The sequence below is a fragment of the Notothenia coriiceps genome, unplaced genomic scaffold, assembly GCF_000735185.1.
Source record: "Notothenia coriiceps isolate Sejong01 unplaced genomic scaffold, NC01 NC01_scaffold00008231, whole genome shotgun sequence".
Lineage (NCBI taxonomy): Eukaryota > Metazoa > Chordata > Actinopteri > Perciformes > Nototheniidae > Notothenia > Notothenia coriiceps.
This window is the reverse complement of record NW_011340932.1, coordinates 19,152-31,284: the sequence shown is the minus strand read 5'-3', so window position 1 is coordinate 31,284 and position 12,133 is coordinate 19,152. Positions and strand designations below refer to the sequence as shown.

The 12,133-nt window shown below is 38.4% G+C and overlaps 1 protein-coding gene across 1 annotated transcript in view; it reads right to left on the bottom strand.

The window, feature by feature from the left end:
- LOC104944495 (ankyrin-3-like) overlaps window positions 1-12,133 on the bottom strand; it is a gene marked incomplete at its 5' end in the record, with an annotated part of 39,479 nt that overhangs the window by 11,947 nt on the left and 15,399 nt on the right. Inside the window, 8 exons of the mRNA XM_010770036.1 lie at window positions 1,610-1,733; window positions 6,443-6,502; window positions 6,944-7,016; window positions 8,074-8,169; window positions 8,415-8,513; window positions 8,998-9,096; window positions 9,428-9,526; window positions 9,716-9,913. Of these exons, the coding sequence (XP_010768338.1) occupies window positions 1,610-1,733; window positions 6,443-6,502; window positions 6,944-7,016; window positions 8,074-8,169; window positions 8,415-8,513; window positions 8,998-9,096; window positions 9,428-9,526; window positions 9,716-9,913 (848 nt within the window). The remainder of the gene's footprint in view (window positions 1-1,609; window positions 1,734-6,442; window positions 6,503-6,943; window positions 7,017-8,073; window positions 8,170-8,414; window positions 8,514-8,997; window positions 9,097-9,427; window positions 9,527-9,715; window positions 9,914-12,133) is intronic.

Sequence of the window (12,133 nt, the reverse complement as noted above, 5' to 3'; positions counted from 1 at the left end):
GGACCATGCAGTTACTTCCACACTTTATTGGGTGTTCCTGTTTTGCTTTAGGTGATGTCAGAAAGGATAATGCATCAAAAATGTTTCATGGCTTTCACTGACAAAACTGTGGCCAACTAAAAACATACTTGATGTTTTTCTTTCAGCTAAGAGGGATTTTATAGATAATTCACTTCCTAAATCGACTGAACACAAAGACATTTGAACTAATTTCTACAGCGGACCAGCAATAAAGTTAAACTTATTCACACACACACACACACGCATCCCAACCCACTTAGATAGTGTGTGTTATTGTAACCTGGGGCTAAGTGCCATGAAATCGAACATGTTTCTCATTTCCTGTGGCTCAGTGTCCGTGTGTGTGTCACTGTTCAGATATTCAATAACCCCTCCCTCTTCAGCGGGGTTGCACAAACGTCAATAGTTTTGTGTGAGCGAGAAAGTTCAACAGCCACAGAAAGCGAACTGTATAACCTCCCACTGGTGAGAGGAAAGTCTGTGTGCCGGGGGTCAGAATAATGTAAAGCCTTACTTCTTCTGTACAATACGAGAAGAAAAAAGGAGCTCCTACAATACCACTTAGAAACCACGTCTAAGCTGAGTGTATCTATCAAATGCATTGCTATACCTTGGTACACTGTAGTAACTATAAACTAAATGGTGAAAATATCTAGCATATCACTACAATAAATAAAAAGACAATTTCTATTAACCCAGACACTTCCTGTTAGAGTAGCAGCTAACAATAGTTCCCCTTCATTTTGGATTATCTGGCTCTTTGATTCCTACCATTGTCAAAATACTTTGCTAAAGGGTACTGCAGGAATAAGTCCTAGAACATGGAGATGAGTCAACATGTTTGCACTTTGGGTTCCCTCGTATTGAAGTTTTTGATGACTGAAACAAGTTTTGTTGTTAATCCAATCTCAATACGTAATTTTTCAAGTCAGTACCGGTAAATACCCTACTCATGAGCGTTGAAGTTTTAAAGCTTGCAAACTAGAGGCTGAATGAGAATACGGTTGTTATCTAGGAAAGTAAATGTCATCCCGCCAAAAACAAATCCACCTTTAGCTAAGTGATGGTGACGCTGAGGACATGTAACTAGGTGAAGTTAGTTTATAGTCTAGCCTTAGCCATTTGCTTCTTCAGATAGCAGAATCTGAAAAGTGTTGTTTATAGGTCTGGTGATTTTCTTGCTGGACACAACTTGTACATATCATTAACCTTTGTTTGCCACAGAAATTATTCTCTTCAATAATCCAAACCAAATGGGAATGAAAGGAAACCGATTGTTTTTTTTGTGAAGGGAACCAGGGCGATGCTAACTTCCCGGTTGGTTAACAGAAATAGGTCATCACTAATGCACTCTAAAAAAGGTCAAATGTTCAAAGTGCCAGAGTTCAACGAATGTCAACCCTGCAAGCTATATTAAATAAGCTTTGTTATGAAAATGTTGTGACCGGGCCTATACACATCAGAAACATCAATAAACATGTCATTTGTTATTGTACGTCATAGCAACTGATATACGTGTACATTAGCAAACATAGACATAGTCACAATATAGTTTATTAACTGTGGGAAAGGTCATAGTGGGTCTTACCTCTGCGAACGCGCTCCAACGCTGAAGCCCATGTAGCCCTCCTGTGGGAGCGAGTCGTCCCCCAGCTCCCGCAGGTCCTGGGGGGCAAGATATTTGTCTGTGTCCCCCGTCATTGCATCATCACCTGCAGGTTGAAAACACACAGGGCCGAAGAAAAGTTACAGAAAATAAGCGTAATTGATTCTCTGGCTTTTTAGCAGCTATAATCTTCTTGTGAGGGACCAACACTTTGCCATTTCAAAACAAAAATCAATAACTGTTTCATTAGACCTATCAACATTTAGCTGTGGCAGCCTAGCACTGGCTAGAGTGGGAAATTATGTGAGTGCAAATGGAACTTATTGGCTACTCTCTATGTTTTTTGTTTTTACCGTCCACACACAGACCATTACAGAGTAGCTCTTTTAAAACAGACAGATCAATGCAGCCTCTGCCCCGGAGGCCGTTTTCCAGTTAAGCTGCGGTCCAACTAACACACAAAACAAAAGTCTGTGCTGTCACTAAAGGCTTTTTGTCTCAGTCCCCAGATGACAAACAAATGTTAACAGTAAAGCTTGCAAACAATAAATCGTGCTGCAGTCAGTAACTTTTCCTCTCAGGTTATTCTAGTGAGTTAACTAGGGCTGCAACTAATGACAATTTTCAATGTCAATTAATCTGCCGGTTATTATATGAATTAATCATTTGGTTTATAAAATGCCAGAAAAAGGTCCATCCTAGTTTCAAAAGGTCTGTGGTGATGTCTTTAAAAGTCTAGTGTTGTCAGTCCAAAACCAAAATATAGTCACTTTATTACCATTTAAAAAAGCGAAAAGCATGAAATCTGCCTATTTGAGTGAAAAAACCCAGTATATCTGACATCAATCCAAGAAAAATATGTGATTGATTAAGCAATTATCAAAATAGTTGGTGATTATTTTTGCTTTCCATCAATTACTTTGCAAGTCAATGAACCATTCAGCTCTAGCATAACAATAAAAGCAATAAAAGCAGGTTCACATCTCTATGTCTGAGTAAAGTGACTAACCACACATTTATGTAATGAATGTTCCTCTTAATACAAATACCCACAACAGAAGTCCATGTCATCACAGCAAACAAAATCACTCAAGCCATAAAAGAAAGCTGTTAAAACATACGTTAGAGCAGGGAAACAGAGAGCAGCATGGTATTCCTCTCAGAGTTACTGTAGTACTGATGAACCGCACAGTAGAAACAGAGAAGGCAGCAGAGGAGGAGTTAAAAAGTGGGAGAGGGGCACAAGTGCATACAGGCGGAGGGACGAAAAGAGAAAGAAAAGGAAGGCATTCCAACAAACCACAAAGCTCCGGAGACCCCCGCCTCACCCTCCTGTCCCTTCATCCCCTGCTGCTACAGCACCCCTCCCCCCTCCCTGCACTTTCTCCATAACAGACCCCAACTGGCTACATTCCAGCCCATTCTCATATCAGCCGAAAACTCACCTCCTGCTTTGAAGCAATTCATTCAGCCAGGAGTCCAGTTTGCAGGATTTACACCCTGAACTAACTTTTTTCACGGACTACCTTTAACTTTCAGTCGCTCTATCTCCTGCACACACTCACACACACACACACTATCTGTCTCTCTCTCTCACAGCCCAGCGCTCACACAAACAGATCGGCTTTCTCCCGCCTACCCACCCTGCTCTAGGATTATCCAGTGTGTGTAAATGTGTGTGTGTGTGTGTGTGTGTGTGTGTGTGTGTGTGTGTGTGTGTGTGTGTGTGTGTGTGTGTGTGTGTGTGTGTGTGTGTGTGTGTGTGTGTGTGTGTGTGTGGAGGGGGACAGACACCTAGAGCTCACTGCAGGACAGAAATAGTAAGTGGGTGTGTGACTTTCTACCTATGCAGTACAGTATACATGCTCTCCTGTTTTTTATTTTTTGCTTTGTTTTCTTTATCTTGTTTGTCACTTCCTTGCTCTACCTGTCTGTCTGCTTGGTTATCTTTCTATCGGCTAACTAGTACAAATACTTTGCCTTCTATGCTCCCATGTACAGTATATCTTCATCCTGACTGATCTCTGCATCTTTCTACCTGCTGCTGCTGCTTCTGTGTGCCAACTACCACGTCTAATAGCTTGTGTTTTTCTGTCACCTCAGGAGGAAGCAGTGATTGCAGGAACTCAGACAGTAACTCTGCTTGGATTTTGCATCAGGGGTTGACCTAACTGCTTGACTGTTTTTTCTAAATGGTCAAATAATAAAATTCAGAGAATCAACTGAAAACAGACTGCTGTTACGACCAATATTTTTAAACCAACCAATCTGAAGGTAGCATTACAACGATGCAGAATACACTGAACTTTGCACCCATAGACATATACAGTGCATATAGGTCTATAAGTATGTATACATTGGTTTATGAAGATGGATTAAGCCAGTTGTTGATGTGTCTATACTTGCATATATAAGCTTTGTAGGGCTACGCTTCACTAGACATACAGTATGTACATAATATAAACATATCCCTTACAATTCTTTTTTATTTAATTCTTGATTTTCATGTATATATTCTTTCTAATTTTGAGTTTAAAAAGTCACTACACTAATTTGCTGCCTGGCCTCAAAAATCATATCAAGTCTCAAGTTGTTTTATGGAAATTGAGAGTCTGTTTATGTCCAAAAATGAGTTAAAGGTTGTTGTTTTTTTACAAGGATTATAACACAACTAAGATTTAATTAGTTATATCAAATTGAAACTTTAATATTTCAGCCTTTCAAGCACTATTTTTTTTATTAAGTCTGACTCGAGTCCAATTCTATTGATATCAAATGTTCTTAGTTACAGTCTATTAATCAGTTGCCATTTGACAAATGAGTAGGTTTCTTTCTTACTAACAATCTTTCTTCTATTTTTCTTCTAATTGCAAGTGTTATATTTAGCATATGAAATGTCAAAGATGAAAACATCTGACCAATTTTGGATCTTAACCTGAAAGCAACCCTGGAAACATATCATTACACAAACGATCAATTATTGGAATAAGTAAAAACCTTGGCATCAAATATAAACCAACATGTGGCAAATCTGTTATTGCCTTAAAAATAGTTAAGAATCATATGATTCAGATTTCCACTACATATAAATTAACTTTAAAGTTTTGGGGAAAAAACTCATTTGAAAGCAGTTCTTAAAGACTGCAGAGTGTGTGTGTGGGCTGTCCTGATTTAGAACTGTGTGTGTGTTATTGGAGATGTTAATCATTGCTGTTACTCAGCTGGTATGTGAGCTTGGGAAAGTACGTGTGTTGGGCTGTATGTGTGTGTGTTTGTGTGCCTAGAGTTACACTTCATAGATATTTTTAGATCAGAAATGAAAGATGGCTGCTCTGCTTAAGCAACTCAACAGACAACAACTCGCACAAAGAATTTGGTTTCAGGGTAAAACGTGCATATTACATACATATGAAAATAAGTTCAGCTGCACCACTTCAAACTGGTTATTTGAGTTAGTTATAGCAACACCACTCTCTTTTTGACTTACAGGAATAGCTGACGCAGATATTTCCAACATCCATCTCTGTTCAAATAAAGCAAAAATAAACCTTGAACCATATTTGTTTGAATTATTTTAGAAATATCTTTACACTTTTTTAATTCATGCATGCAGGAAAATTAGTGACGGAGATATTACGCTGCATTAAAATGCTTATCCAATGAAGTTACAGAATGCCTGTTTATATTTCCCTTTTCCTTCTGTTCCTCGTCTTTCTTTACTCGTCCAATTCATCACACTTTTATCTCTTTTCTTTTGGTTTTCTGCTTTCTACTCATCTACTCCAAGTGTGGTTTACTAGAAAAACACACTAAATATTCAGGGAAATAGCGATAAATCATGGGACAGGCCTACACTTTATGAGATCATGCAAAGAACAGTCTATATAACGATCTATGTTACATATAACTGCAAAATATATTGTAAATGAGATCTGAAGAAGTTGCCTCGAAGCCCTGAAATGTGATTTCTGCAGGCTGTTGACATTTAGACGCCATAAAAACTGACATGTGCAGACGGCATGAAACATGTGACCACGTAAGGTGACTGAAAGCCTACCATTCTTTACCATCAATGCTTTAGCAAAAACACCCGAGGGCAACATTGAAACCAGCTATTGATTGAAAATCTCACTATATCAAATTATAGGTTTTTTTCTTCTCCCCCAATCCCATTAGGGAAAGTCAGTGAAAAGTTCAAGTTCAGCCGCTTTTCAGCCACACTAGACACCAAGAGAAGAGACACACACACACACACACACACACACACACACACACACACACACACACACACACACACACACCACACACACAGCTGACACCGTGTTTGCTTTGGTCTAAATGTGTGAAACTACAATGGAAGCGTCGCTGACAAGCCCTCCGAAGACAAAGGATCGAGTGTGTGTGTGTGCCGTCTACTCCACGGCATGAAAAGAAATCTGTCACACACTCCAAAACGCCATATGCAGACAGTTGGTATGACAACGGGGAGAAAATAGCATATTCCCTGCATTTCGACGCATTAAAACACTGAAGGGTTTAACAACAAAATAGCATCAGAGAGTGGAAGAGGGAAGCAGCAGCTCAATACAGTCGTGTGTAGTGCACATGCACATTTCCCTTGATTTAAATAAATAACATGAAAAAGCTCAATTATATCATGGTATTTGACTAGCTTCAATTGAATAAAGCACATGTAAATCTTGACACAAAAAAGAGCAACCAAAGATTGGAAAGAACCAAGGACTGACAAGCAAAATTAGGTATGAAGGAAGTAAAGATTAAAAGAACAAAAAAATGAAGAAAGATGAATAATACCTTCTTCCACATCAGATATATAGTCCTCTGTGATCATTTCGGGGACATTGGCTTTACAGACTGTGTGATTGGGATGGAGGAGAGGGTTAGAGGAATAAGGGAACCAAAATATATGGAAAAATTATAACAAAAATAAAGGCAAAGAAAGAATAGAAAACAAAACAAAGTTCATGTCCAGTGGCTGGTTAAATAAATGCTTAAATCATAATTGTTGCTAGAATGTCAAATAAAATAAAATATGTTAACGATGGAAAAAATAAAACGTATTTCTATTGAATAACTCCACAACAACAACAAAATGTTTCCATAACAACAGTAGGGAAACCAGTACCGGGACTAAAAGCCCAAAAGCCAAATATGACTCGATGTGAGATTTTAAAGACGTAGGCAGTCTCTCCCTGATTTTTCGACTAAAATCAGGTTGTACAGAGAAAAACTGTTTAGATGCATTTAAAGTAAAACAGATTCAGACATCAAAAAGGCATAGAAATGAATCCTTACCATCGTCATCGGACATGTCCAGCACCTCGTTCATGGTCTCTGGAACGTTCATCTTGTGCTTCTCTGTAACAGTCTGTCGAACAGAGGCCCAACCACCAAAACAGTCAATTATTACAGAAAAGCCTTAAATGAATGTCATTACTCATATGTACATGTACTGTATGGTGTAGAGGTTCAATTAACACAATATGGTGTAAATTCATACAATAATTTAAAGCAGTAGCTTTAATGCAACATTATGTCTTTTGTATATTAAACACAAAGGAGCATCACAAATTCTAAAAAGTGTACAAGTTTTTCTTTATAACAGTGCTTTCATTCATTAGTTTCAATTGCATCACCTTTGCCCTTATTTTTAATGGATTTGAAGTTACCATAATAATGTAATTAACACTTCCTGCAGATGTTTCACACTAAAAACCGACCATGGAAGAAAGTTACCATTTGAGCCAATGGTATGCTTTAAATATCAAACACTATTGCAGGAAATCATGAGTGTCAATGACGCGAGTTTGAAAAACCCGACAAAATTGACCTGGAAATTAGTTAGTGTGTATTTTCCACAGAAAAAAGATTATGTAACAGCAAAGCAATAGCAAATTAAAAAGAATAACTTTATAACTATATAAAGAATACATCTCAAATATAATATCGTTTTGATAACGGCCTTATATGAGAGTTCACTCTGTTAAAGGGGCCCTATTATAAGTTTGACATTTGTATGTAGTGTCTCTACTGTGACCTGTTTACATGCTTTAATGTTCAAAAAGCTCTTTATTTTTCTCATACTGCCTGTGCTGCAGCACCTCTTTTCACCCTCTGTATGAAACCAGAGCCCAGTCTGCTCTGATTGGTTAGCTGGCTGGCTCTGTTGTGATTGGTCAACCTCTTAGAGATGTCTCGCCCCTTAGCCAATCTAGTACAATATGTTGGAGCGCTAGCCAATAAAAGTGCGAGTGATGTCACTATGTAGAAGTAAACAAAGGAGTCCCATGGAGGCGTTTCAGGGAAGGAGGGAGTGTGTGGAGAGAAACTCCCTCTTTTCAGACTGTTTGTATGCACAAAAACCTATATAACACACTTATATAACCAAACTATACATTGCAGTTACTGTTAAAACACATACACACCTGCGTGGTGAGAGTTTCCTCTGTGACTACTTTGAGCGTGTCAACGACAGAGATGTAGCCGAGCCTCCTTGCAATGGACAGAGCGCTGTTCCCATTCTGGACATCAAAAAAGGAAAAAGGAAAATTGGTGACTTATTGATTTTGAGCGGTAATAGAAAAACCAAACTATTCAGTACTTGTGTACAATAAACCCTTAAACATCATAAGGGTTTTACATTGTACTCAATGTGTGGAGATGAGTATTTTGTTCTTCAGTTAGTATTTGGATACAGTGCAGATCTACAAAGTCAAGATATTTGTAATGTTTTGTATAATATTTGTCTGAGTCAATGTGAACTAACAGCTGTGAGTTCGTTGGGCGATGCTCCGTGATGAAGCAGCAGGTTGATGATGTGTGTGTGTCCCTGCTGTGAAGCCTGATGGAGAGGTGTGTAACCGTTCTGCAAAGGAGAGAAAACAGACACAGTTAGAGTAAAAGAACACTGACACTGCCAACAAAATACCCTTTTAAATGTACCGTAATTTTCGGACTATAAGCCGCGACTTTTTCCCCATTTTTCGACGCTGTGGCTTATATAACGGTGCGGCTAATCTATTGATTTTTACAGCTAACGGTCACCACCTTTAACTCTATGGGCTCTATGGCCGGTCCGCGGACCCCGACCTTTAAGCGGCGGGTTCCAGCAGGAAAAGCTGGAGGCCGGAAAAGAGTGAGACAGGTAGCGCGCAAAAGTGGAAAAGTGGAACCGAGAGTGGTATGCCGCTGCTGCGGCTTGTATTCAGGTGCGCCTTATAGTCCGAAAATTACGGTACTCTACACCCACTGACATACACTATCAGTGACACACATCGAATATTTCTGAAAATGTGTTAAGATCTCTAATGCACAAAGAAATAAAAGAAAGATGTGCACTGAATGTTTACCTTGGTCTTAGCGTTGACCTTCGCCTGATTTTTCAGCAGGAAGTTGACCATCTTCACGTTGCCATAGTGACAGGCCACATGGAGCGGAGTGTATCCCAGCTGATGACGGAGAAAATCATTTGGGGATTAGCAAAGAAAGCAACACAAATCATTGGTGTTGTAATTGTCCCTTGTTGCTCTGCTTGAAATGTGTTTCATTAAACTTTATGAAATGGATAACTTTGATCCCTGCAGGGCCTTGGAGAAATGTCATATCAAAACTGAAGTGTTTTCCAATTGACAAGGGTCTGTCAAAATATCCACAGTCCAAAACCAAAATAAATTCAATTTACAGTGACTAGCATCTAATCCTCACATTAGAGAAGCAGTGAATATTTAGTTATTTTCTTGACTAAAGTGTTAAACCATGAAGACAACAAGACACTCGTACCTTAGTCTCAGGGTCTAGAGTAGCTCCCTGGTTGACTAACACCTCAGCGACGTTGACTTTATCCTCCTGGGCAGCCAGGTGGAGTGGGGTCAGACCGGACTGAGGATAGAGGGATAAATATGAATCAAATATAGGGATAGCGCAAATAAACAGAGCTCAATATGCAGACAGAGGGAGACGGAGAGATTGAAAAATGGATACAGACTTTTAGAGTCAGGCTCTGGCCATTTAAACACAAGGAAACAGTCCACCTAATCAGATGAATGTTTTTGTACTCAGTTCTCGTACCTTATTGCCCATGTTGATCGGAGCGTCTCGGGCCAGCAGCAGCGTCACTATGTCCACGTTGCCTTCCTGTGAAGCGAGGTGCAGAGGAGTGATGCCCTGGCGGGTCACTGTGTTGGTGGAGGCACCGTACTCCAGCAAGGTGGTGGTAATCTCCATCTGATTCTTCTTAGCGGCAATGTGGAGTGGTGTGTAACCATTCTGGGTACAGAGAAGAGAGCTATTTTCTTTGTTTCTTACACTGCCATCATTCACTTACATATAGCTCACATCTAATACAAATTAATTTAGATATAATACAAAATATTTGATGCTGATTATACAATGTAATATATATATATAATATATGACTCATATTTGTTCATTAAATATCAACCAAAGGACCTATTTAGCTTAGTTTTAGCACAAGAAACACCCAGCATGGCTCTGTTCAAAGTTTACAGATTACATCTACCAGTGCCACTAAAGCTAACTAAAATAAACAATATTTTTTTCTTCTTATCTGTGCAAAAACATTAAGATTTGGTTTTAAAGAGAATTATGTGACAAGCTATATTTTTGTGGGGGAGCGGTAACCTTCTGAATCAAACTTAAATTGATAGAAAGTCAAATAAGTTACTGCGCTAGTTTTCGGTCTTAATGCTAAGCTAAGCTACGCTAACATGCTGCTTACCGTAGCTTCATATCTAGCATACTGACATGACAGTGTGGTTGATTCTGTCAAAGTTTTTTGTTTTACAACTCTAAATATGTTTTTTTCTCAACTCAGCTAATTAAACATCAAATTCATGATATAGCCATATATTGCAAATTAATTATATTTATGTCTACATTTTGCAGCTGTTATACTTTAACTGATAGAGACGGCTTTATCCTCTTAGACTATTTATTAGTGGTGTATAACGATATTTTAAGCACATATAATTACAGCCTATATGTCCACGACCTAAAGTAAAGTATAAATAGTGTCTAACAGGGCCGTTTCTTCCTATAGGCAGACTATGCAGATGCATAAGGCCCCCGCGGCCACTTGGGGGCTCCCAAGCTAAAAGTAATTTTTATTTTTCATCCAAAAAATAAATAAATAAATTCCTACACACAAATATGAACAAAATTAGTAGAAGCGGGAGAGCTGAAGCAGAGCTTATGGAAAGTAGCCCTCCCGTGCATCATCCTAATACAACATCGGCATTATTGCGTCAAAAACGTATAGAAATGAAGGAGTACAAAGAAATAAAGAAAACAGGAGAACAAATTAAATAAAAGTTAGGGCAGGAAAACAATAAATGCATATATATACGAAAACTAGATATAGGGTAATTTTCTGCACATGTCAATAGCAGTTTCAACTATCTTTTTTTGGAAATGAAAATACTATATATAAATATCATTATGTACACATGTACTTGGCAAATGAATAATAATATATGCATATGCATATAATAATATATGCATAATTGCATATAAACATTGTGAACACTTATTTTCAAGTGACTTTTTTTACATTCATATGTTCACGCTGTGGTTTGGAACTGCTTTTGAATGTTATTAGGCATTTTGTTATGGAAAATGTTGTGCATAACCAGTACTGTTTTAAGCTGTACTATGTCCCTCCCCCGAACGGACAGATGTTTTATTTCTGCCGCTAGTTAAATTTTGATATAGTTGTATTCTTCTATCATTATAACTTCCCGACTTGGCACATTGAGCAACATAAAGATGACATCGGGTCACCGGTATTTTCTCTCAATTAAGGCATCGCAGCGCAAACTCCATATCGAACAACTAACATCTCTATATCTTCCACAGCTATGGACAGATCACATTGACCAAACGTCAATTATTAAAATTATGTGACGATCTTCAACCATGGGTATACTTGATCTTTATCAGTTTAAGCTTTTCCATACAAGGATTATAGAGATATATTGTACACATCACTATCTAGGGTTCACACATCAATATTAATGACTAATATCACTCCATATCACCGATATGGCTCTATCTTTTTCAAACCCACGTACATGTAAAAATCCTGCCGACAACAAACTGCCTTTTTGTGTTAACCTTCGTGGGTTACTATTTAATACGTGTCTCGATTATGTGGCCCAAGACAAAAATACGTCATTACTATCCTGTCAATTAACATCTTTTTTATGAGGAAATTTTTTCACAATAAAGGGGGAAGAAAGAGAATGGACTAGGACTCGTTATCACCCCTTTCGTGCCATGAGAGCCCAGTTTATATAGTACACATCGTGAAGGTCCTTACACCGACCAAACAGCCGACACACCACCTCACAACTATGTTTCTTATCCTATTGTAGGGTTTTTGCTCATAAATGCCCGTTACATCAGACACCACAACCGCTAATCTTATACTTGTGTGTGAAGGGTATAAATTTTTTTGGAGTTAGATAA